Here is a 27,207-nt window from a genome sequence, read left to right as displayed (position 1 = left end):
AACGAAGTCAGCGGTGTGTGCGTGAGCGCCGAGAGCGACGCCCGCGTCCGCCGAAACGGAGGCGGAATATTTAGGTGAAAGTGTTTCGAATTTCGACATGACGACATTCGCGCGCAGTCGTTATCGTGATTTTGCCGAATCGAGAGGTTCGGTGCGCGCTCATAACCGAACGACGAGACTGATAGCGCCCGCGCAACCCTTGCCGCTTCGTTCCGCAGGAAGTGCCCCGGACTCTGCATGCTGACAACTGTTCAGTGATTGTCGTAAAAAAACTATGCTGAGAGTTGGTGTTTCTAAAAATTTTCGAAGACGTAAATTAAAAAGGTGATCGGTGCATCAGGGACAAGGTGAATCTTCGTGTGATGTGCGTGGTTCGCCAGTAGACAAGCTGTCGGCGGGTGACAAGCTGGGGCCTGACGAGGCGCACGACGCCTCTGCGCAAGCACAACAACTGCAAACGATGACCTCCACAATGGGTAAATATTAACTTAATTTTTCCCATGTCATCAGCATCAAATAAATTCCTAAAAAAAAATTTCTATCATGCTATTTAATTTAAGAATATTTTTACTTAATGTTTTTGTGACTATGTTTGAAAAAAATTGACTGAAAAAAAAACAAATGGCACAAGTTCACAGTCAATGTTGAATTTACTGTACAACGCGTAGCTCTACAACCGTAGCATACGAGCTACGAGCTACGTTTTCTCTGAATAACGAACAGCATATAAGGATTTTTTCGAATTCTCTAATAATTTAATTTGTTGTTAAAAAATATTTACGTATAAAAATATATGAATGATATGAAATGAAATTTAGTCCTTTTTTAAACTTTGTATGTTTCTTCTAATTATACCACCTCACCTCAAAAAAAAATTTCATAACAACTCACTGTTCTATCAATTTAATAATAAACAGAACATATTATACAATATACGTAATATTTAAGTTAATTTTAATCTACAGAAGAAGAAAAAATAGAATTTTTTCTTAGAAATAGAGAGAAAATATGTCCAAATTTTTTCCTCCATTTATTAAACAGCTATCCCACAAAAAATCCGCGACTCGGTTTGATTTAAAAAAAAAATCTATTACTTCATTTAGTTATTAGTTGTTTTCGAAATTTGAGTTAATACGATCAATATAACGTGTTTAAATTTTGTATAGTATTTTTGTTATGAAAATAATATAATGTTAAAAATAAACAAATCATGAATTAGAAAAATATCAATAGAAAGATGAGCTCGAGGGAAGGTTGCCTCTAAGTATACACGGAAATTATTCTCTGAGTCTGTTTTATTTTATATGCCTTATCAGAACCGTAAGGTCATATATTCATGTTAGAATAAAAATAATCTTAAAACATAATATGATAAAAGCTTTTATTTTTATTGTAAGTGAGAGTGCTAGTAATAGCTACTACGACTTTAATTGTCGAGAGAAAACCGTTAAGAACTATTTTTTGCAATATCCATTGACAGTGTACAGATTGCAAAACAAAGCCAATAATAACATCGAGCAGTAACCGTGACATTCCCAAATCGTCTCGTGGATCGCAGTCGTGATCAAAGCTAGGGTTGCGATTTCATTCAACATAATTTTATTTTTATTAAATCAGAATAAATCACACAACAATTCGTTTAAATAACCACACATTTGCTTATAAAACTGATTGTAATATCTGATATTAACACAAAACATACTATACATTTATATATATTTTATTGAATGAGAAATCCAACCATAATGACAAGCAAACTTTTACTTTCATCGAAACGCCTCCCTTTGTCTTTAATCTATGGTCTATGGTCGGGGTCGTTGCTCCCTCGCCATCACTGTTGCCGAAATTCGTTTTTTACGCTCACTTTCCAATACGGTGAAAGCGAAAATGTACAGAATGTCACTGCTTCCTTTCATAGCATTGTGGTGGGAGGACGTCGGCTTAAACGATAATAGTTTGTCCGTCAAAAACATCATTGTTCGCTCATTCGAATGACTATGGCTTTTGTCAACTATTGCATACAATGTTCTTATAGAAATTTACTTATCAATTAATTTGTTTATGTACATGTTTTGGATTTTAATAATATATCATAATTTTTAAGTTTCAAATCTTATTTTTTGCATGAACGAAATTAATTTTTTTATGTGTAGTAAAACAAAATGTTGGCTATTTACGTATTAAGACATGGGTTGTGGAATTAGTAGCAATAGATTTCAAAGATATAAAGCTATGTTGATATTTAAATACACCATGCATATCTGTATCAAAACAGGAAATCATACAGATCGGAAGTTCTAGAGTTAAAAATGGAACGTTTTGGCTTTGTGCGCACGCGCAGCTTGAATGTCAAGGTGCATCGGAGGCCACGAGAGAGGCCCAAAACCCGAGCCGAAACATTGTACTCTGTATAAGAATATTCACGGTCAAACCATACACAAATTAAAGTTCATTGATTCAATAATGATTCCAAAGACTAATTGTCAACGATCTCTGCATAACAGGCAGGACGCCCGGTATGGGTATGTCCGTGCCAATTTTTAGGAAATATATTTTCTAACGTGTGTCCATTATCGACACAAATAACCAAAATATTTAGGTACGAACGACACACAAGAATTAAAAAGAGTCAAAAATAAAATAAAAAACCAATTTTTTCCCGTTTTTTTTTTCTTATTTTCGACTAACATTGTATAAAACTATACCTAGTTAGTTATATACGTTGTTATAATTGTGCTTATGATCCATTTTAATGGGCAAACTAATTCACGGGCCCCCAAGCGTTAAGCGATTATCAGTGCCCTTCAATTATTAAATTATATTAAAATGACGGCGATAACAGAAACGTATGTCTAAATTTTTTACAGAACCAAAATATTTCAATCACTTTAAAATATTGACTTGACTGGAAGTTACTACTGGACTAGACTAACTCTATCAATGGTAGCCCAAGCATGTGCGTATTTTACAAAAAAAATATGCATGTCATTTTATCTATAATGCATGTTATAACAACAGGTTTTCTCACGCTTACTGTATAATAGATTGATTAAAAATTCTAATTCACCCGTACATACATCTGTTTAAAGATCCGTAAACATATTTTAAGTTTTGAAATGGTATGCCGTGCCTAACAACATGTTTATCCCAACGTAATAAATAATGTTGAAAATTAAACAACAGTACAAAGTAATCTCGCAGGTAATTAGGTATTATAATAGACCATGAAGGTTTTGTCATTACCTTCGTAAGGCTAGCTGTTAAGATAATAAGAAGTTCGTTTACCTCTGTGATTTAATTTTAAAGTTTCTGAATTTCGTATATTTTTTAACAACTTTTATAGTCTACATGAGATTATTTAGAAGCTCATAAGAAAGGTAGTCAGTCTCATGTTAACATTAAAAAACGAATCCTAAAATTATTTCACACAATTTTATTTTCACTTTATTTTATTTAAATTCAGAACCTAGGGAGTTTCATTTAAATGCCAAAGCAACCACAAATATCATTTGGGCGGTGGTGTGGGCGTAAGTGATCAAAGCAATGTCCGTTCTATGAAGGACAAGTCATACCTACCTACCGTGAGTCAATAAACTTGTGCCTACGACAGAAACCTTCAACTATTATATTCACTTATCGTCAACAAAATGATAGAAATTCATAAACTACTTGTTTTTTTTTTTATTTGAGACATAATGAGAATTTGTATGTACCACAAGCATAGAAATTTGCTCATTTTACTAGTAGTACGCCGAAATTAGATTCTACAAGTGTAGGTATAATATGTAAATACCTAAAAATAAACATAATTAGCACAAATATACCTTGCATTATAGTCATTATCATTATTTATTAATAATTCTAACGATAACACATTAATTACATCGCGATTAATATCTTTCCTTAGATGGATCTTGTCCGCTTGATGGCTGTCTGGAATAGATTTTAGCCGTGAGACCGCCTATTATTACACTTTTGTGTTTAATGTTCTTTAATTTTGGATATATAATTGCTGTTGTACAATAAAGCGTACTCTACTAATCGAAAGTCTCAAGTTATCTATGAATCCTAGCTATCACATAATGCAAAGTGGCTCGTGAATGAGACGTATGCAATTCAAGTTTCCACAATATAATTTATACCAGCGGTCGGGGAACCGGGGTAAATTACCCCAAATGGGGTAAAATGAAATTTTGTGAGTAAAAAGTTTATATTGAAGAGAAACTTCTTTAGAATCGTTAAATTTTTAGTTAGTTTAGTACAATAAAGAAGCGATTTCGTTTTTTTTGTTCTTCGCCATGGGGTAATATCAACTTACACAAAAATATTTTGGGGTAATAATTAAAAAACTTCCCCGACCGCTGATTTATACAATTCACTCAGTACACTTCTTCTCGATAAATTTTGATCATTATGTACGTGTGCAACCTTACACGGTAATGACGATCGACGAAACAGGCGCCGACCTCGGGCTTGACACTGACAAAGAAAATACGTCGTATCCACTTTATGCACTCCTTCTTGCTCACACTTTTAACAATTATCATAAACCAGAACGGAATAGATACTACGGCCAATTATACGGGCTACAGATTTTACCCTGACATTGCGACCGGAACAGCTAGCTTCCTGCATTTTAAACTATACGATTAAGTTGTATATCTTTTATCTTGAATGCAAGCGGAAAAATCGAAGCATCCTTAATTAGTTGAACAGCAATTTAATAGCGTTAAACTTTTGGGAAGCTATTAATGGCGCATCTCCATTCGTGATTTTCAAGGCTGAACTACGATTGATTTTACAAGTGTTTTCAAGTCTAACCTAGTCAACAACTTTTTGTAACCTAAAGTCTATTGAGCATTTGCAGCTTCAGTTGTAATGAGTAAAAAACATAATAAAAGGAAATATGTAAACATTTCAGATTATCCGATTAATTCACTTAAATTATTACTACAAAATTTATTATTTTAGCTACGAAATAACACAAAGACCTTAACCCACTCATCTGGTACTTGGAACTGATGCAATACAATATCATTAGTGCATTTTGTAACCTTGCTTAAGACATTCGCACTCATTTCTATTTCATGTAATTCGTATAAAGATTCGAACGGACGTTTAAGTTTTGACATTCTTAGGTGTCTTCAAGTCTAACTTTGTATCAAAGAACATTGTAGTCTTTACTAAGTAAACCCAATACAAAACATGTCGTATATAAAATTGATGCACGATTAAAATAACCCATGATATAACGACCACGATAAAATTAGAACTAACTCTCCTTTCCAGTGATTTGTCGTATTGTCTTATTATTACATTAACACTGTGTAATTTTGATAATTAAATGAAGTGGTGAAATAATAAACACGCGCGCGGAAAACCTAATGTTGTGGGCGACAAACCGGGTGGCCATGTCCGAGGTCGCGATTACTTCCGACTACTCTGACAACAAAACTATTTTGACAACAGCACGTGTAACTCCGCGCCTTAAACGATAAGGTGCTTCCTATAACATGAAGGAAATTTCAACAATCGTTGAATAGATTTTGTATTTGAATAAGTTCCTTTACGTCTTTGTCACACGGAAGACACATTTTTGAATTATAATTTAATCATATATGGTGACCGATACAGCTATGTTACATTCGAATGCTATGATTAGATATTTTTTTTATTGCTTAGATTACTAGACGAGCTCACAGCCCACCTGGTGTTAAGTGGTTACTGCAGCCCATAGACATCTACAACGTAAATGCGCCACCCAGCTTGAGATATAAATTCTAAGATCTCAGTATAGTTACAACGGCTGCCCCACCCTTCAAACCGAAACGCATTACTTCTTCACGGCAGAAATTAGGCAGGGTACCTACCCGCGCGGACTCATAAGAGGTCCTACCACCAGTAATAAATTGGGTAAAGGAAAAAGTTTAATAAAATTACGCAATATTCATCTATTATTTGAATTTCATTATAATATTATAATTAAACAAAGCAGATTACAAATAAGAAGCGGTCAAGTGAAGTGACCGACCCTGGGTGCGGACGTGCTGACGACTGCTTCCGTATGACGTCTCAGACACCTGTCCGTATCGTTCAAGTTCATCTTCGTCACTTTAATTAAAAACGTTATATTACAAGTTTTTTTATTGTTTGTAAACAACAATTAAAAAAATTCCTGGAAATTCAAAATGTTCAATAGACGAACGAATATGTTTCCTATACAAAAACCCACGCAGCACTTACAGATTATGGTGAATACATACATTTTAATATGCTTAGTTAGCAACATGGTTTTACGTTAAAACTGAATTAATAAGCAAGAATTTCCTCTAGACTATGTCGCACATAAACAAAAAATAATCTGGAATCATTATTATGGTCATCTGGTTCCAAATTAAAAATCTCTCAACGATTAGTACTAAATTCCGAAACACGTACTGCACATATTTAAATATCGATATTATATAGATATTGAACGTCATCGAATTGTACCCCGCAGATGCAAATCGATTTTAAGTTTCCACTGTTCACGGAAGTCTAGTCAATCGCACGACCTCCCTCAAAACAGTATTCGTAAGTATATTCGTTCACTCGCCAATCAATTAACTCACTCTTACACGTCACTATCAAGGTCTTTGACTCATTCTGGTTTATTTTGGGGACATTCTAGAGTTCGTTTATCTCTTTATTGACAAAATAGTATCGAACGTTGCACTTAAACGCGAATTACAAGTTATTCAACTGACGATTCCGTGGTATTTGTTTAGTAATTCATGTTCGTTACAAAGTTTCTATAATGTTTGCAAAACATAATTAGATAACGTTTCTTGTTTGTACTGTTATTTGTTCCGATGCTTGACCTTAGAGGTGAGTTTGGTCTGCTATTATTTAAGGGAGCTGCTGTACATATTATCTTGCTATCGGTCATCCAAAATACGTTCCTATCCATTATATGAAAACAAAAAATAAAACTATTCATACTTTCATTATTTATGTCTATTAAATTCATAGACATTCATATTCATATTTACGCATTCGAACGCCGCGTTCATTTAGGACAGGGATTCCTAAATTATTTTGGGCAAAAAATCCCTTTCGAAAATAAACCTTTACCTCAGATCCTCGTAGTCAAATTACTTTAAAAATGCTATTCCTATGTATTTTTTTATTGATACAAAATACTTACTAATTCAAAAACTTTGTTATGTTATTGTCGTGTGCATGAGTGGTTTGGGGTACAATGACCTTAATTACAACATTGAGTGCTGGGCACGTATACTTCTAGTACACAAACACTCAGGAGAAAATCCTAGATCTGGTCCGTTGAGTGTGAAAGGTTATACATATTTCATAATTGGCTATGCCCTTTACGTTAGTGAAGTCCACGAGTAGCAAAAAGTATTTTCCGTCATTTAAATGTATATATATAAGCCTCAGAATCCTTACTAATATTATGAACACAAATGTAGTTCAGTCCACCCCACTGTTGAACAAGGGTTTCCGCCCACGCGGATGAAGCAACAGACGGAAAGCTAGTTTGATAAAAAAAAATATGCGATAAAAATTCAAATCGTAAGATATTATTGTATTTTAGAAACACCGAAATAGCCGATACTAATTTATCATTCGTCTTTACGTTGACGTATTTCATGACTCAGTCCTTATCAAAACATAGGCTATGAATATTTTTACGAGAATTCCTCTCCCCGATCCACGTCATAGTACGTATGATAATACGTAGTTTATTATGAATCCCGTATTCATACGTGTTTGCAGTTACGTAAATCTGTGCATTCTTATAATTTTTTTTTAATAGTTTTCTTATCAGAGTACCTACACGCGATCGTTCACTTCTAATCTTAAGTTTCGTTTACGTCAAGACGAGAAAAATACTATTCGAATTTTTGTGTTTTTTTTTCATCCCACTCACGTTCACTGCTAGACATAGACCTCCCCCAAGGTTCGCCACAATGACCGTTGTATAATTAAGTACTATCTCACGAATGGTTTTCTTACCCTATTCGACCGTTACCGATTTTGGATCACCTGTCATTAAGCTTACCGGAGACTCCAATGTATTTACTGTCATTCGCTTTCCGAGATATATATGTATATATATTTTTATTGCTTAGACGGGTGGACGAGCTCACAGCCCACCTGGTGTTAAGTGGTTACTGGAGCCCATAGACATTTACAACGTAAATGCGCCACCCACCTCGAGATATAAGTTCTAAGGTCTCAAGTATAGTTACAACCACGTTACAACGGCTGCCCTACCCTTCAAACCGAAACGCATTATACTGCTTCACGGCAGAAATAGGCAGGGTGGTGGTATCTACCCGCGCGGACTGACAAGAGGTCCTACCACCAGTTGATGTCGATATTTATTCGATGTCTCAATTTTATTTTACTACCGCGGTTTCGTCGTTTAAATAGGATTTGCGGTAGGCAGCGGCTTGGCTCTGCCCCTGGCATTGCTGAAGTCCATGGGCGACGGTAACCACTCACCATCAGGTGGGCCGTATGCTCGTCTGCCTACAAGGGCAATAAAAAAAAAAAAAGAATATAATTATTGTTTCGCAGACGAAATATGTTGGAACGCACCCGTGTGGACTCACAATAATAAATGGACAGTAATAAAAATAACTTCAATGTTTTATAATGTTGATGCCCATGACCCATTATTTTTCATGGGCATTGTCTCAAATTATACGTCAGCTTATAAAAAAATACTGTAGCTCTGCCAACAAAAAAAAAAAATAAACGTTCGACGAAAATAATATAGTATAATTAACTGAATCACACTTATCGTTTTTATACTACAACATTAAGACGGCTTCGTTTTGTCGATCTAAAACTGTCCGAGTTCGTCAACCTCTTCAGTAAACAATGGAATTTCACTGAAATACACATTTCGATTTGAGCTTACCGTTAATATCTTTTGATTTTTATAGTTTTCATTCAAACAAATCGAAGCGTAAATTTACTGTTATCGTGGCTGTCTCTAACTACATACGTATCCGACTCAGACGACTGGGCAACGCAAATCCGCGGTCGCCCAAAGTATGTCTTGTCGGATCCTCCCGATCCAGTCCCTTAGATGCTTTTATGCTCTCGAAACACCGGTCACCGTTTCAGCGAATCAACTTCTTGCTAGGGCCAGTGTTATAAATTCTTTTTAGTTGAGCCCGTAAGCTCAGCTACCGATGCGAGAGTAGCTGGAATAGCCCTTTAGGCTTCCAGCGATTAGGTACGAATAAAAGCTTATTTAGGAATAATGTTAATTAAGCTTTTATTAAGTGTTTATTTATCTATCGTATATAGTTATACTAGCGACCCGCCCTCGCTTCGCTTCGGAAACTGTAATTTATTATTGATTTCTCCACTATTTAATGGATGTTATTGTACATATCAACCTTCCTTTTCAATCATTCTATCTATTAAAAAAACCGCACAAAATTCGTTGCGTAGGTTTAAAGATTTAAGCATACATAGGGACAGAGAAAGCGACTTTGTTTTATACTATGTAGTGATATGTATATAGTTTATTTATCATATATTTAAAAACAAATATATAGTTCCATTGCTTTTATGAGTTTATATATATATATATATTTTTTTTTATTGCTTAGATGGGTGGACGAGCTCACAGCCCACCTGGTGTGAAGTGGTTACTGGAGCCCATAGACATCCACAACGTAAATGCGCCACCCACCTTGAGTTATAAGTTCTAAGGTCTCAAGTATAGTTACAACGGCTGCCCCACCCTTCAAACCGAAACGCATTACTGCTTCACGGCAGAAATAGGCAGGGTGGTGGTACCCACCCGCGCGGACTCACAAGAAGTCCTACCACCAGTAATTACGCAAATCATAATTTTGCGGGTTTCATTTTTATTACACGATGTTATTCCTTCACCGTGGAAGCCAATCGTGAACATTTGTTAAGTACATATTTCATTAGAAAAATTGGTACCCGCCTGCGGGATTCGAATACCGTTGCATCGCTCGATATATTTTTATTTAGCAGTAAACATCTTGTTGGTGAGTTACTCTATGGAACCACGTTATCGATAGTAATAAAAACACTATACGTAGTTTCATTTGATGCTAGAATAAAACACTGGGACTGCATTAGTTCTAGCATAGTTTACGTGTCGCCTCGCTTTGACAATGACATTGAAGAATGTATTCCGTAATTTTTAATTGATATTCTTGAAAATGAATTCTTGCAATTAATTGATTACGGCTTATCCGTGATCTGAATAAAGTGACAGTTTCAACATTGACGTAATAATTTTTTAATGAAACCCGCATAGAAATTCAAAATAATTTAAAATCTTCACAACGCGTTCTGTGATTCAATTGGTGTTTAACGTTTATTTGCTTTTATTACCGTAATTAATCAAAAATGCAAGTTCGCTGTTCTGTGGTTTCTGGTGTTTTCTGCGTCAAACGCGTGGATATGTCATCGGACTCCCGTAAGGATACCACTATCTATGTTCAAAAAATACATAGATACCATATGTTACCATGCATGATAACATAATCGAATGTTAATAGTCAATAAATTAGGTCAGCTGCACTTGTGGGCCAGAGGTATGTCAATGGCGTCTCATGCGATGGGGACAGGTTCGAGACTTACTGGGGATTTATTTTTTTCTGAAAGCTTACGAGTATTTACCGCGTTTAAGAACCGGCCTATATAGTTACATTATTATTGATAAAACTAAACCGTAGTTTATTTTATCTGTGCTTGTCACATTGCAAGGTTTTCAAAACGTCAAAAGTAAATATAAAATAATTAGCGCCAATTCCAACCGTAAACCTAATTTATTCATATCTTCGACTTCCCAAAACCTAAGGAAACGTCTTTAAACAGCTCAATAGCCTTAATTATATTAATTATTGTATAAACACATTTGGTCGTGCTTTTTGTTCAGCGAATCATAGTCATGAGAACGATATTCAATTAAAATATGGAAAAAAAAATATGGAATTTTATACCTTGCTTTGGCGGTGTTCATTTAAAAAGCAATACAGATTGAATGAGTAATGTTTTAAAAACGTTAAAATTGCGTGAAAGTTTTACAAAAAAAAAACCAACGTGAATCAAGACAAGTACAACAAAGAAGCGTATTTTCTTCGTACTAGCAACGATAATAGCTTAACAGCACATAGATCGTGGGCACGTTAGTTCAATCAATGTAATTACAAAAAACTCAATAAACGACATTACGTAGAACAGCAAAACATTAAACAACTAAAACAACAGCAATTTATGATTAATGTTAATGTACCTAGATGGAGAAGTCTGTCAAAAGCCGCAACCAAACATTAAGACATACGTAACCACGACCACTCCGCCAGGAGTGTACGACTGGGAAAAGAACCTTCTTAATGAATCATTAATTAATTATTTTTTTCTTTGTTTACAGGAATAATGACACTTAGCCGCGGGCCGTGTGACCTCGACAACATGAGTCTATTTCAAGACCTCAAACTAAAGAGGCGGAAAGTTGACTCCAGATGTAGCAGCGATGGTGAGTTTCATTGAATATATATTTATGTGCTGGAAATATTATTTTTAGGTACACTAAAAAAGGAATCTCTAAAAAATAGTGTCAATATATGAAGGCGATATAAATTTTTTCTGCATCTTCCGTTAGAGAAGTTTATCTAAGACTATTTTTCGATGCTAAAATGGCACGCGTTCTCCTGGTCTATAATAGTCCATATGGTATTAACCGATAACCGACAGATCAAAATGTAACCCATTTCGAAGGTTAAAGTCACTATGATATTTCCTGTCCCGCCGCGTCACCCCTACAAATATACATATACATATATATAGCTAATAGCTATACTAGATAAGTAACTTAAAAACTGTTTACTTCAAATAAATATAGGTATAACATAATTGCCACCCGTGCGGGCTCATTGTACAACTACTACTAATTATGAAAGTTGAAAGTTTTATTTTTTTACTACACGATATATTTTACACCGTAAAACATACATTGTAATATTTACATTTTATACATAGACTTTACATACATACAATATGTTTTAGGGATTAATATACAAATACGTATGTACGTATGTACATGGATATATTAGTGAGCAGTTACGCATGAGTTTATTTAGAAAAAAAATTGTATACACCGTAGGACTAGGTGGTAAAAATGGTTTTACGCAAAGCACTATCAGAACAAACTGAACTTTAGTTTTCAACGATAATTTCAGAATAAAAACTGCATTGCTGTTCTAATTTGATTTTCTAACAATACACAACACATACTATAAATATATAAAACTATACAAAACTTCAACAGTACTTAAAGAGTGTGTAGGTTTAAACTTCGATGTCGGTTCGTCTTATTGATTAAGTCAAGGAAAACATTATATTCTCTTCTTACTCGGGAGACGAACGTGTTCTGATTGCAAATGAATTGACCCTTACCTTGATCTTCGGTTTTCTATGTCTCAGCTGCGTCAAAGCGCATCATGTGTATGGTAATGCATTTAACCTAAATACCTTTGCCATGATGTTTAATACCAAAACAATAGTTTTCATGGTATTAAGTATTGATATTTTACGTGCAATCGGGATGCTATAAATGCGAAAATATTAGAATTTCTCCTTCTTTAAAGTAGTAAAAGAATTTATTAACCCAAGATGTGAGGGACGGCGGGATGGATGTAATATGCTCTGCGTAAACCCTGTCCCGCCGTCTCAATAGCTCCGACTGGGTTCCCACCCGGTCCGGGGTAGGGCGCCGGCTGTGAGCGGCAGGAGTTTTTAGTGAGGTTCAACTCCCACATACCCCACGGATCCGGCGATTTTCTCCTGTGGAAAAAATAAATAAATAAACCCAAGATGTGAAGCGGCATGAACTTTTTTTGTCAAGATTTTTTTTTAAATTGTATTTGTTAATTTCACACCTATTAAACTCAAGAAGAGTACGTAATATAGTAAGTACTACATCAAACAATTCCAACAAAATAAATACCATATACCAAATACCATATTATGTTTGGTATACCATATATTACTGGTGAGTCCACTTGGTGGTGGACCACTTGTGAGTCCGCGCGGATAGGTACCACCGCCCTGCTTATTTCTGCCGTGAAGCTGATGCGTTTCGGTTTGAAGGGTGGGGCAACCGTTGTAACTATACTGAGACTTTAGAACTTGTATCTCAAGGTGGGTGGCGCGTCTACGTTGTAGATGTCTATGGGCTCCAGTAACCACTTAACATCAGGTGGGATGTGAGCTCGTCCACCCATCTATGCAATAAAAAAAAAATAAAAAAAAAATGTACTAACCAAAATAAACACCAATATTCTCCGTACGTTGTCCTCGAAACTTGCGCGAATTTCGAACGTTAACTTGTATTTTATAAGGTCAAAACTCGTTTGTCATTCGTGTTTTGTTTCGAGATGCTACGAGTAGTCATTATGAACCAACCCACGAACGATATCACTTTCGACTACGTAGCTTTGGTAGCTAGTAATTTCATTTTCATTCGTACGTGTTTTTTTATTTATTTACTTCGACCACATTACTGTGTTGACGCCATGTTTATTTCGTTTTTTTTTAAATATAATCGTACTGTAGCACAGACTTCCACCTAATTTCTCAAAGTGGCAACGGCATCCACGTGACTTGTTGATTCGAGTTGGCTAATATAAAAATAAACAATAATAATTCATTACATAACGTAAAATTGTATTATAAAGTGATAAACATTTTTGTTGCTCGTCCATTGAGATTAAAACATCCGAATACAAACATCGCGAGATTACAATATTACTTTCACTTGCTCTTTAAAATGAGAATCTACCGAGACGAGATCCGGTTATACACTTCAAGAAGACTGTGAACGTTTTTGGGCTACATATTGATAAGCTGTTGGCGCAGTCCATAAAAATTAATTAGAGACTTTTTTTTATTTTTTTTATTGTTTAGATGGGTGGACGAGCTCACAGCCCACCTGATGTTAAGTGGTTACTGGAGCCCATAGACATCCACAACGTAAATGCGCCACCCACCTTGAGATATAAGTTCTAAGGTCTCAAGTATAGTTACAACGGCTGCCCCACCCTTCAAACCGAAACGCTTTACTGGCACGGCAGAAATGGGCAGGGCGGTGGTACCCACCCGCGCGGACTCACAGGAGGTCCTACCACAACTAAAAACACATGACTAATCACACATGGTCATCTGGTCGAAGGCTAGGATATAATTATATACTAAGAAATATTGACATACAGAATAATACATAGATTATTACATAAATATCTCGAATTAGACATGAGTTCGCTCAATGTAAATAAATGCAAACCGTAACAGATGGTTGCTTTGCTGTGGAATTACGCAGAACGGTAGTACCGATCCGTGCGTGCTCACATAGCTACTGCTAGTATAATTTGATAAAGCTTTTAAATGCAGTCTAAAAAAGGTTATCTCTATATATAAAAATGAATTGCTGTTCGTTAGTCTCGCTAAAACTCGAGAACGGCTGGACCGATTTGGCTAATATTGGTCTTGAATTATTCGTGGAAGTCCAGGGAAGGTTTAAAAGGTGAGAAAATATAAAAAAAAGCTCTGAATTATATAAAAACAAACAATTTTGTTTTTCCTTTGATGTGTCCCCTTGATGTGTCTTTTATTTATCGATTGAGGCACTACGAAGTCTGCCGGGTCAGCTAGTTTCGAATAAAATTACAAATTATTTTTATAAAACCTCACATATTGTTTCCTATGTGTCCCCGTTCCCTTGTTACCTTTATGCGAGACAGTTCGGCAAGCTTATTAACCCTAAGTGAGTTCATAGTTAGTTTACCCAAAATACATTAACTGAACTTGAATGTTATAGCAAAAATAACGTCTCGCCATTTAGGATTGCGTAACTGTGACGTGCGCAGTGAAGTCAGAGCAAAGAAAGTTTACGTGAACCAAGCGGATAGGTGAAAGTAATAGTCACGTTGTAATCATCGCTATTGTACTCTCATGAATAACACATAAGAGAAAGATTATTATTCACTGTCATCAAACGTAATGTTACTGCTGTCTTAAAACGACAACAACAAATATTAAAGCCCGTTTTAAAAGGGAATCGTAATTTGATTTAATGAACAGAAAATACTTTTTTTTTTGTTTTTAATTAATTAAACATAATTTGCGGTTACCACGTTTGAGTTTCTACATGGTTTTGTAGCTAAATAATATTACATTTAATATGTTTCAAAACGTGAAAATATTTTCTGATTGAAGGCATACGAGCGACGTAATGCCTCAGGGACACAGACAAGCCATTGCTAACCGCCGAGTGGTCTGCTTTGTGCAACTGAAAAAATATCTGTCGCAAATTTTCGTCACAAAAGCAAATACGACATCATTTTTGTTATTTTTTTATTCCTTAGTTGTATGGACGAGCTCACAGCCCACCTGATGTTACGTGGTTACTGGAGCCCATAGACATCTACAACGTAAATGCGCCACCCATCTTGAGATATAAGTTCTAAGGTCTCAGTATAGTTACAACGGCTGCCCCACCTAGGTCCTACCACCAGTGAAATGGACACGTATGATTCTTGATCAGTGTTTTCTAAATAGTTTTCTAGAGATCAGTGTCCTTATTGAGAACCATCTCGAATATCATAATACTCTTCTTTACGCGACAAAAGAAATTTAAAAGCAGTAGCTACAGAGTTAGTGATGTCCTAATCGTCTTAAATTCATAGTGCGTCCGAAACAAAAATAGCGATTCTATTTTGGCTCCGATCAGATTTTCGATAATAAATCTAGATAACGTAGCGTACACGAAATTTCGCATTGCAACGCAAGCAGGGGGTGTGACGAAGCGGGTCGCGTGACGCGTAGCGACGCGCCCGCCCGTCTCGCCGTCAGTGTGACGCGTAACTCCGACTATTGATTGTAATTTACTAGGATACACTCGGATTTTTTGCGTGAATTATTAGCGTAAATAGGCGACCGATGTCACAGCCGACCTAATTTTAAGTCTTAATTAAGTTAAGACGGCCTAATTAAATCTCTTTTTGCGATTTAATTTCTCGTTTTTTATTGTCATTCATTATATTACGGACATCCGTGACTGCAAAGGCTACGAGTATAAAGGATTCGAAACGTTCAAAATCGTATGATGACAGTAAAAAACTCGAGATGAAAACCGTAAAAGTAGTTTTACTACGCCTAGTACTACTAAGACGGGTAAAGGGTTCTTTTTTATTTTTATTGCACAGATGTGTGGACGAGCTCACACCCAACAAGCTTTTTTTTATTGCTTAGATGGGTGGGCGAGCTCACAGCCCACCTATTTTTAAGTGGTTACTGGAGCCCACAGCCATCTATAACGTAAAAGCCGCCATCCACCTTGAGATATGAGTTCTAAGGTTTCAGTATAGTTACAACGGCTGCCCCGCCCTTCAAACTGAAACGCATTACTGTTTCACGGCAGAAATAAGCAGGGTGGTGGTACCTACCCGTGCTGACTCACAAGAGGTCTTACCACCAGTATATACGCAAATTATAATTTTGCGAGTTTGATTTTTATTACACGATGTTATTCTTTCACCGTAGAAGTCAATCGTGAACATTTGTTAAGTACGTATCAGAAAAATTGGTACCCGCCCGCGGGATTCGAACATCGTTCCATCGCGAATGCACCGGGCGTGTTATCCTTTAGGCCACGACGACTTCAAAATGCAGCTCAAAGCTAATACCGCTACCTGCCTATCTATTATATAGGTACAGAGCCCCCTTCCCCTCTACGATAGTCGTTTATAAAAAAAACAGGTTATTCAATTATTAACTTACAAGCAGTAACATAAAAAATATCCACTATGCATCAGAGTTCGCTGGTAGAGAATGTTCTATGCCATTAGCTTGGCCCCTTGAATTAATTTATATTAAAAACTTTTAAGATTCAACGAATCAAGGCAGGATATTCTTCTTTTTAATGCCAGAGACATAAGATGCAAGAATTCCTACCGAAAAAAACCAGCATACCAACTATTAAGTCCAACTGGGAATACAACCCGGACCTCGCTGTACTATAATGATAGATCTTTATGCAATTAAGATTTTTTTTATGTAAAATGAACGCGAAATTAAAGCACGGAACGTGTAAGATCTAATTTTAAAGAGTAATTAGATGCGTACCGCGTAGAAAATATGAAGGAAATTGTGTGGTAGATTAATTATTATTATTTTCCTACATATGCTGATAGCCTTGAAAGGCTATTTCAACTTCGTCCTAACGCGTGTAGGTGAGCTCACGGGACTAAAACCGGAAGTGTTGTTTCTAACACTGGTCCTAGCAAGGGCAGTGCTTCGCAGAATCTACCACTGGATCGGAAACGCGACCCACTGAGAAGATTCGGCGAGAAACTCAGTGGGCTAAGATCAATAAAGGCAGCTGTTTCGTGTGTGTGGGACATAACTTAGTACCATTCGTAATTGGTGATAAGGGAATGTTTCTTTCAGGAAAATCTAGGTCCCGTCATTGAAGTTCAATCAGTGATTTGTTCTTAGTTACACCTAAATACCATAAAATTTGTGCAGCATACAGACGCAACCGTTCTATTTTACTTTATATAATAGAATTAATTTATACATTGCACTTAGTTAGGTAAACAAATTTTATTTAATGGTTGAATAGCAATACTGTTTGAATCCATTTAAAAAATACTTGTCAATGTTAAAACGTTTGTAGATTTTCAAATGACAGTATTATAGACACACAACCTTGTGATAGCAAAAATCTTTTTATTTATTTAAATCAGTCGAATTCAAATTAGCTGCATGTGTGTTTTAAATTGGAAGCATCAAAATTTTCATGCACACATGGAATTCATTTTACAGCAAACGAGCTGATGCTTGATATACGAGGTGTAGTTTGACGTCGGTTCGATAAATTGAAATATACGAACGAACGGTGAAAAATAGTGAACAAATATTATTAAAGTCGATGTACTCATAACGTCGAAGGCCTCCCGATAGCGAGCTCTACACGTAAACAAATTACCTACTATACGGCTACATTTACTATTGAATCTCGATTATTCTAACTCGGTCTTATTTGCGTTAAATTAAACGAAAATCGCCCCTAATATATTTGTGTGGTGTGTTTGATTCAAACAGCCAATCGATTTAAACAAATAAGACAAAAAAAATTGTATTTTCTTCGTCTTCGCGAATCATAGACATAATCAAAACTGCTGTACAGCTTAACCACTTTTTTATTATTTTCATTTCATTATATATTTAGTAAAATAATCTTAATCAAACAACAGTTATCGATTTACAAATTTTGAAACTAAAAATCAAATCGTTTGAGGAGTTGGTTGTTGTTGGGCGCAAAACTACGAAAAAATAATGCGAAATGTAGCCGGGCGCAACGACACGTGGCGTCGCGATGCTTAGGGGGGTGGTGGGGCGACACCAGTGGTAGGGGTGTGACCTACTTTCCCGTGTGTCGGTGACCGCGGCCGACCTTCGGGCTTGCAACGATCGAATATACGATTGTGATCATCCGCCCCGAAATAAAAGTGTTGCAAGTTGCGTAATCGTCTTTATTGTTGTCTGTTTACCGCACTACGGCTTTTATCGCTCATCTCCTATACAATCTGTATGTACTCTTTATAAACACGTGTTCGTGCAATACTCTGTACGTACTTATATCGATACATTGCTAGTTTCGAGTAAAGATCCGATTTTCCTCGTGACAATTTCAAACTCGTAATAGACACCGTGCTATCGACAAGTATCAAGTACTCTATCGAATGGTGACTTATCTAGGTTCGTACGAACCTACGTAAAACCTCTGCGGGCGACGATTGCATCACGCGGCTAGAAAGATCGGTCCCCACCAATGATGTGGCAAAGGACGCGAAGTGAAATAGAGATCGTCCTCGAAGCGAGAGCGGTGCACGCGTTGCACTAGTCATTGTGCGGTTGCAGTTCGCACGCACGGCCGCCTGAGTGACCTAATAGCGGCTGGAGGGAGGGACCGGGAAGCGCAGCGCGGGGAGCGGGCCGCAGCCGCTCGTGCGGTAGGTCGGGCTCATAGCGCGCGCCCGCCGCCCGCCGCCGCGGCAACACGCTCTGGAAAACTTTCTTCGTGACTTTTCCTCGCCTAAAACTCTACTGATATTCGCACGTGAGCGCCGAGACCGGTACGCGCACGCCGGTCTCACATGATTCTCTTAATCATTGCTCCGCATTCAAATTATAGTTGGGTGCAATATTGAACAATAAAAACCCGGTGAACAATAATGTGATTCCAAAAAATTCTAATGTTACATTTTAATATATGGATGGTCGTGCGATGTAAGCCGGGTCGCGTACGAAGTTAAAACTACGCCTATGGATCTTGTCATAAAAAGTTGGTAATGTTTATGATTTTCTGTTACGTGTATTCTATTTCCATCGAAACGTACGAGGCAGCGAGATTTCCACAGTTCTGAAGTAATTTTCGAAAATATTAATAAAGTGTTTAAATTTCATGTTATAAATTCTTGCGCTTTGATAATTCTCCGAATGTATGTAAATACTCGAAATTATATAGTGGATATGTTAATACATGGTAACTGTAATTATTATAACGGCAATGCAGTCGTGAGCGGATGACGTAGAGCCCTTTTGTGAAGTCGGCACAGAGCGTAGGCACAACGCTTCCGGGCTCGGCATCTGCGCTCGCGCCGCGCCGCTAGCTTTCACTTTCCCCTTGTCCGTCGCGCTGTTACATCTCATCGTACCCGCCGCGAACACCACAAACGTTTCCTGATTTTCCTAATTTATCTAAGTTTCCTAATTGTGAAATCAAAATCCTGTACGTCAACTTTAAATTCGATTGAACCTATACGTAAAACTAAATTCATCATCTCTCGCTAATATTATCATTCGCTAATATTATATGTACGTTTCATGGTTTCTATTTAAATTAAAAGATAATTTATCTATGTCCCCCGATGGCTTACATTATGACGCAATCAACTAATCTAGTCGGCGACGTCGGGAAGTGCAGTGTCGGGTCCCTGCGTCGCTCCGCGCCTTCTAACTATGATCACGCCGCACGGTCGTTGACATTTCACCTAGTTTCTATTTGTTGCTTCTAAAAATCTATGGTGTTGTTTTTCGTTGGCGTGCAGACAAAATGCTGTAGCTATTGTTGAACGATCGTGTTTGTTCCCAGGCGAGTCGGCGGCCGACACCAGCACTTCGTCACCTGACCCAGGACCGCCTTCGCCGCGTATGTCTGAAGCCGGGTGCAGCACGCCGCCGCACCCGCCGCCCGTGTTCGATGGCGGTGGCTCTCCGTCACCTTCACCCGCTTGCCATCCCACCGTTATACGCTCGGCGCCACCCTACTCAGTCATCAAGTTTGAAGGTGCACAATCCGCTGTCAAAGCAGAAAGTTCGCCTGCGAGTGGAAAAAACCAGCCCACAACGCAGTCTCAGTTGTCTTCAGTGAAGTTGGAAAGCGCACCGCAAGAATCACCACAACCGTTCAGACCACGTACCCTCGTACCGCCTCCGCCTGGAGTTCACGCTAATCTATCACCAGGACATTGGCCGCCGGCCGCTTGTATAAATGGTGTTAAACCTGAACTTATAGGCGGAAATTTTCCACCACAGCCGATTGAAAATAAACCAGGTGCGCGTGGACAAACACAATGGAGAGGTACTCCTGCTGTTATAATGGGCGAATCCGGAGGTGTCCGAACAATGTTCTGGACCTTACCAGCGCCTAGTTCAAGTAGTGAGCCTGCAGCCAGTGCTTCGCATACTTCATCCACGCCTTCTCCTGATCCAGCTTCATGCAGTGAGGAGTCAGCAGCGAGGCTATTACTCAATTTAGGTGGCGAGTTACGACGACCTAGAGGGCCACCATTGAACATGGAACTACTCTGGGCCGGAGACGTGTCCCAGCTCCCTGCTCACCAACAAATTCATGCGTTAAATCTGAGCGCCGCTGCCGGAAGCATCGCGGGTTCTTCTCCAATGGCAGGTGCTAGTTCCTTAGCGTTACCCAGACCAGAACTGCGTACATATGCACCAGAGACTGAACGCGATGAAGACGAACAACCAATGATATGCATGATTTGCGAAGACAAAGCGACTGGACTGCATTACGGCATAATTACTTGTGAAGGCTGTAAGGGATTTTTCAAACGAACTGTCCAAAACAGAAGGGTTTACACGTGCGTCGCTGACGGTGGCTGTGAAATTACAAAGGCACAAAGAAATAGATGCCAGTATTGTAGATTCAAAAAATGTATTGAACAAGGAATGGTTCTACAAGGTACGTAAATAATATAAATTTCATAAAAATATTGGAGAAGCTGTCAGGATTTTTCTAAATGTAATTTCTTACAGCTGTACGAGAGGACAGGATGCCTGGTGGGAGGAACAGTGGAGCTGTTTACAATTTATACAAAGTGAAATATAAGAAGAACAAGAAAGCCAACAAAACAGCTACGGCTACAAGTCGAGCTTCGCCACCAGAAAAACCTAAAGAACCCTTACCCCCACTCCCACCGCATTTGGTCAATGGTACCATACTTAAGACTGCACTAACAAATCCCAGCGAGGTAAGTTCACTTTGAGTTTCTTTTTTTGAAGTCATAGCAAACATTGCAAAGGAATTAAGTTAAAGGTGGTCATTGCAGGTTGTTCATTTGAGAGCAAGGCTTGAAAGTGCCGTGTCGTCGTCACGAGATCGAGCCGTCCCTTTGGACAGGGCGCTGCACATGATTCGCGCTCTGATTGACTGTGACGCTATGGAAGACATTGCGACAGTACGACACCTCCCTGACTTGCTTCATGACACTTCGGAAATAAGCGACAAATTGTGTAAGATCGGTGACTCCATCGTGCACAAAATGGTCGCGTGGACGAAAAAACTACCGTTCATTATGGAAATCCCTATGGAAATACACTCAAAATTATTAATGGAAAAGTGGCATGAGATCTCAGTATTAACGACGGCGGCGTATCAAGCGATGCACGGAAAGCAGACCCACGCTCCTCCCTCGTCAGATCACGAACAGGACTTTATGCAAGAGGTGAGTTAGTTCTTGTCTCTCTTGGCTATTACAATATTTTACTGTTAGAAGGCCGAAAGAGAAAGTAAGAACGTCTGTTGTGGATAACTGGTGGGCCATACCAGCTCCAGACTTCCGCCACATGCAGCTCGATGCAGTTACGTGATCTGCATCGTTTCTTGCGCAACCGCCGTAGAAAGTCACCGGCTTAGACTACACGTTCACTGCTAAGTCGGCTTTACTAGAGTCATAAAATAATTCAATGGACCTAATGTTTCTATTGTCGATATCACATTAAGTTGGTTAGGCAAGTACCCAATAAAGACTCAAATGCTTGTTGCAATTTCATTTAAGATAGCGATAAAGTACATACACCTCCATTTATCTCGTCACAAGATCACAATAATAAATCTAAAGTTTCATTACGCACTATCGCAGCGAGGAAAAAAACGATTTGAATGAAATTTTACAATAAAATATCGAACAGCGAATTGCATTACTTACGTAAACGTCTGTGCGGTAATAACGGTAGTTACACTGAAGCATTTTTCATTGTCTAGAGCATTTCCTTCTCACTAACATACATACATTTTAGTATTACGTAAAATTGTACATCAGAATTATCTATTGAATCTAAATTACTCGTCAGTTTTAAGTGAATTGATGTAATCATTTGAGATCTAAATTAAAATCGAGGTAGAACAACACAATTATTTCAAACAATTATTGTTACAAAACCTTCTTTAATAAAATAAAAATTAGATCCGATCCGATATGGATTTTTTAAGAAACTTGAAAATGGAATGTTTTGCAAATATTTTTAAATATTTTTTTTAATCAGGTAAACGCCAACCTCCGGACATTGCAGAATTGCTTGACGTCACTTATGGGCAGGCCCATTACGCTGGAGCAGTTGCGATTGGATGTAGGACTTGTCGTGGAAAAGATGACGCAGATAACCTGTGTTTTCCGTCGCATACAGCTCCGAATGGAGGAATACGTCTGCCTCAAAGTCTATATACTGCTTAATCAAGGTAAGAATTTCTTAAAATTATAAAAATCATTATAAAATCAGATTAAAAATCAAATGTCTTTTAAATGAAACATCTCAGTTTACTAGATATAAAATTTACTCTAAAAAACTGGATGCCTCTGTTTACCCCGAGACTGGGTTGGAAACTTGAATCTGGGTGTAAAATATGTTTAACACGTATTATGGTGAAAGGACTTTTAAAAGTAATGAATGCCTTTTGCCTTGAAATAAATGTTGAAAATGTTATTCAGTAGCGTTTATTTTGATAATGTATTGAATTATTCGAGATAACTCTCAAATACAGGTATAAATAACGCGCATAAAATTCTAATCAATATTTGAACACGCGACTTGAAAACGCGTATTCACAAAAACTATAGTCAACCGTTATAAAATTTAAAAAAATCATCCCAACATACCCATCTTAACACGGTTTGACGTCAATTTCGTCAAATTAACGAAGAATATGCTGATTTAAAATTGTGTTAATTGATAAACGTTTAGATAACCTTTCACCGCCATTGAGGTCGGTTTTTAGGGTAAGTAAGTTAATAAAATGGAACGAAACTCTTCCTTGTATTTTGTTAGTTAAATATGACATCTCATATTCATTCTAACATAGCATTAAAACAAAAAGCCTCATACTTTATGCACGACGTCATTAAATTCGACTTCTGCGAGTGCACCATCTCGCAGAAGGAGGCGGCGGGGCGAGTGAGGGAAAGCTCTCCTCACTACGCAGAAACCCGCCGCCGCCGAGCAGGGGGTCGGGACCGGGGTCGTATCCGTGACCTGGCCCCCTAAGAGCTAGGGGTCCCACCCGTTTTGTGCGGGGAGGGACCCAGACGAGGGGTGGCGTGCTCTGCACGCTCACCCGCAATAGGAAGCCGGGTGATGGTAGACCGCGTTCCCCCGACCGCTCTGGGGGAAGGTGTAACGCGGCGCCATCAAAGCGGGCTCTCGGCCCGCTGAACGAGGGAACCGGTGGTCGTTTCGCTGGCGGCCACCGGTCCGGCGTCCGTGGGACGGTGGGATGGATGTAATGTGCTCTGCGTCAACCCTGTCCCGCCGTTTCAATAGCCCCGACTGGGCTCCGGCCCGGTCCGAGGTAGGGCGCCGGTTGTGAGCGGCAGGAGTTTTTAGTGAGGTTCAACTCCCACATACCCCACCTGCCGCGCGGCAAAAAAAAAAAAAACGACGTCATTAAATGTACGGCACTGTAAAACAAAAACAATTTATCAAAGCTCGAAGTACATAAATCAATCGATATACTAGCCTCCGCTTCACAAAGAACCTCATGGTGTTCGACTCATTTATTTTGCATGTCAACGCTCCGGAGCCTATAATCCAGTTATAGACATGTAGGGGGTGCAACGGCACTGCATTCATGTAGGTCAGTTACGCAAACTAGCCATCCTACAGCTGTGACGTACAGCCTGACTCATTACTCGTTTTGCACTAACGAGGTTTTTCTGTAACACGCGGACCGTGTACCGTAAGGTTTTGTTTTTTTTGCTGATTTTATTATTTATCTGTGGAACGTTTCATATTATTTAATTATTCGCTGTGTCGTCGTCTTTTTCTTTAATTTTTTTAACTTAAAGAGGTAATGAGGCAATACTTGTTAGAAAATAATAATTTAGAATCAGTACTACTTTAAAACGTTTTTGGGATGCATTTGATTAAAAAAATGTTTATAGCTTTGATGTGTGGACAAGCTCACAGCCCACCTGGTGTTAAGTGGTTACTGGAGCCCATAGTAGGTCTCAAGTATAGTTACAACGGCTGTCCCACCCTTCAAACCGAAACGCATTACTGCTTCACGGCAGAAATAGGCGGGGTGGTGGTACCTACTCGTGCGGACTCACAAGAGGTCCTACCACCAGTAATAAATGAAATCTATTTCGATAAGCATTAAACAATTGTAACTTTTTTCTCAATAGAGCTACGTTTTTCTTTTATTTATTTATTACAAACATGTTTTTGATCTCAGTCAATTGTAACCGACAATTCGATACTAAAACATCGATACTAAAACACAAAATCACAGCACATTATAAAAATGTGCGAGTTTTACTCGTTAACAGTATTATGATTTATGGTACATGTAACCCAGTTACGGTCAAGAAGCGAGTCATATCGATTACGAAATCGATTTGTGTCTTCATCATAAACTTTAATTTATTTCACTTAATCGAAAAACTAAAGATTTGAATTGAATTAAACATTCCACGTTCAAATAAAATCAAAACAAAATATGTACGGGCGACGGTGAGCAAGCTGTATTGCCTGGTTTTTGAATAGGTGAACAATATTCAGTACGGTTCGGCTATTTTCATTGCATGTACTAGGAAACTATGACATCCTGTGTTATCGCTCCGCTGTAAGTGGGTCGACCTCACGCTCTGTCGACGTGTTTGAAAATTATTTTCACCGGCAAACGTACCTTTACGCTGTTATCAAACAAATGGAAGCAGTTTCCTGGTGCACAGATACAATGTTGCCTACAATAAATACTATCATATAGAGATATATAAATACGTACTATTATTCTTAATAAAATAAAATTTTACTGGTGGTAGGACCTCTTGTGAGTCCGCACGGGTAGGTACCACCACCCAACCTATTTCAGCCGTGAAGCAGTAATGCATTTCGGTTTGAAGGGTGGGGCAGTCGTTGTAACTATACTTGAGACCTTAGAACTTATATCTCAAGGTGGGTGGCGCATTTACGTCGTAGATGTCTATGGGCTCCAGTAATCACTTAACACCAGGTGGACTGTGAGCTCGTCCACTCATCTAAGAAAAAAAAAAAGATATATTTTTAAAACGTAAATATACAGCGTAGTACTTTGGGATCTATTCAAAAGGATTTCCTCATAGCGTTCAATTATATGTATTAATACTAATTAATAACAATACCAATTTGATTATTGTTACAATAGTTATTTTTGTTCGTTTAAATACTCATGATGAAATATGAAAGATGATTATGGAACAATATAATTGTCGATTTACGAAAAACTGTTTCTCGCGGTAATCAACACTGTTTTCATGACACGGTAATTTGCAGATGCTTCTCCGTAATCTCCCAGCTATCTCACTAACGAAATTAACATCAACGATACTCGAATTACCAAGTGAAAGTGCGTACGTCATCCATCATGATTTATTGATCTAACTGAACTAGCTAGTATTTCATACGAGTAACAACACGCCAAATAATTTGCGTAAAGTTGTGTTTAGTATTCGGCTATGATGGTAGGAATCCAATGGCGCTGTCGTCTCCTATATATTCATATGCTGAAATGATTATATGTTTATTATGTTTATGTGTCAGTCTCTGGTAACACAGGGAATCCTAATTTAAAGCCGGATGGCATGCGTAATTTGTTTCCCAGTTATTTATTAATGTATAAATATAATTTATATATAAATGCTGGCTCCCGGCTCTTGCAAACTGTCGCCAGTCGAATTGACAGTAGCTGAAGCCCTTGTTAATAGTACTAGCGTCATCATTCTCCTGCCCGTCTCCTAGTCACTTGGGGTCGGCGCAACATGTTTTCTCCTTCCATACTCCTCTATCATATACCATTTCTTCGCTCACTCCCCTCTTACACATATCGTCTTTCACGCAATCCATCCATATCTTCTTAGATCTACCCCTTCCTCTATATCCTTCCACATTCATAGTTAACACTCTCTTACCAGCCTCATTTTCATTTCGTCTCCTCATCACATTTACATACCAACCATTAACAGTACTAGCGTAACATGCACATTTCCCACTAACAAACCAGATATTTTATTTGTTATGAATACTGAAGATTAAAAAATGTAATTTCAAGATTTAGAAAAACCATTCAGACACTCAGAGTCTACTGTTAATTGTACAGGTTGGATCAGGGGTGTGTGTTACAAAAAAGCAATGTAAAAACCTTTTGAAACCAACAACTACCTAATTTTTTACGTTAAATCTCTAAGCAGGGAAACAATATATAAGACAAAATTCTTTTATATGTTAAAATAATCGTGGAATACGTGACTAAGCAAATATGTATTTGAAAAGAGTCTTGCACAGAAATTCGAAGTGCATCAAGAA

At 37.9% G+C, this 27,207-nt stretch overlaps 1 protein-coding gene across 4 annotated transcripts in view; it reads left to right on the top strand.

Annotated features, from left to right (window-relative positions):
* Positions 1-27,207, top strand: part of Grf (nuclear receptor GRF) — a 131,691-nt gene that overhangs the window by 96,131 nt on the left and 8,353 nt on the right. For 2 of the 4 annotated variants that reach the window (XM_012692299.4, XM_062672318.1), the window contains 5 exons: positions 11,438-11,542; positions 20,222-21,331; positions 21,406-21,620; positions 21,699-22,094; positions 22,915-23,107. In XM_012692299.4, coding sequence (XP_012547753.2) covers positions 11,443-11,542; positions 20,222-21,331; positions 21,406-21,620; positions 21,699-22,094; positions 22,915-23,107 — 2,014 coding nt within the window. In that variant the 5' untranslated portion in view covers positions 11,438-11,442. 4 annotated transcript variants of the gene reach the window in all.

Source organism: Bombyx mori, chromosome 15, assembly GCF_030269925.1.
Source record: "Bombyx mori chromosome 15, ASM3026992v2".
In the NCBI taxonomy this organism is placed as follows: domain Eukaryota; kingdom Metazoa; phylum Arthropoda; class Insecta; order Lepidoptera; family Bombycidae; genus Bombyx; species Bombyx mori.
This window is presented reverse-complemented; position numbering and strand designations above follow the sequence as displayed.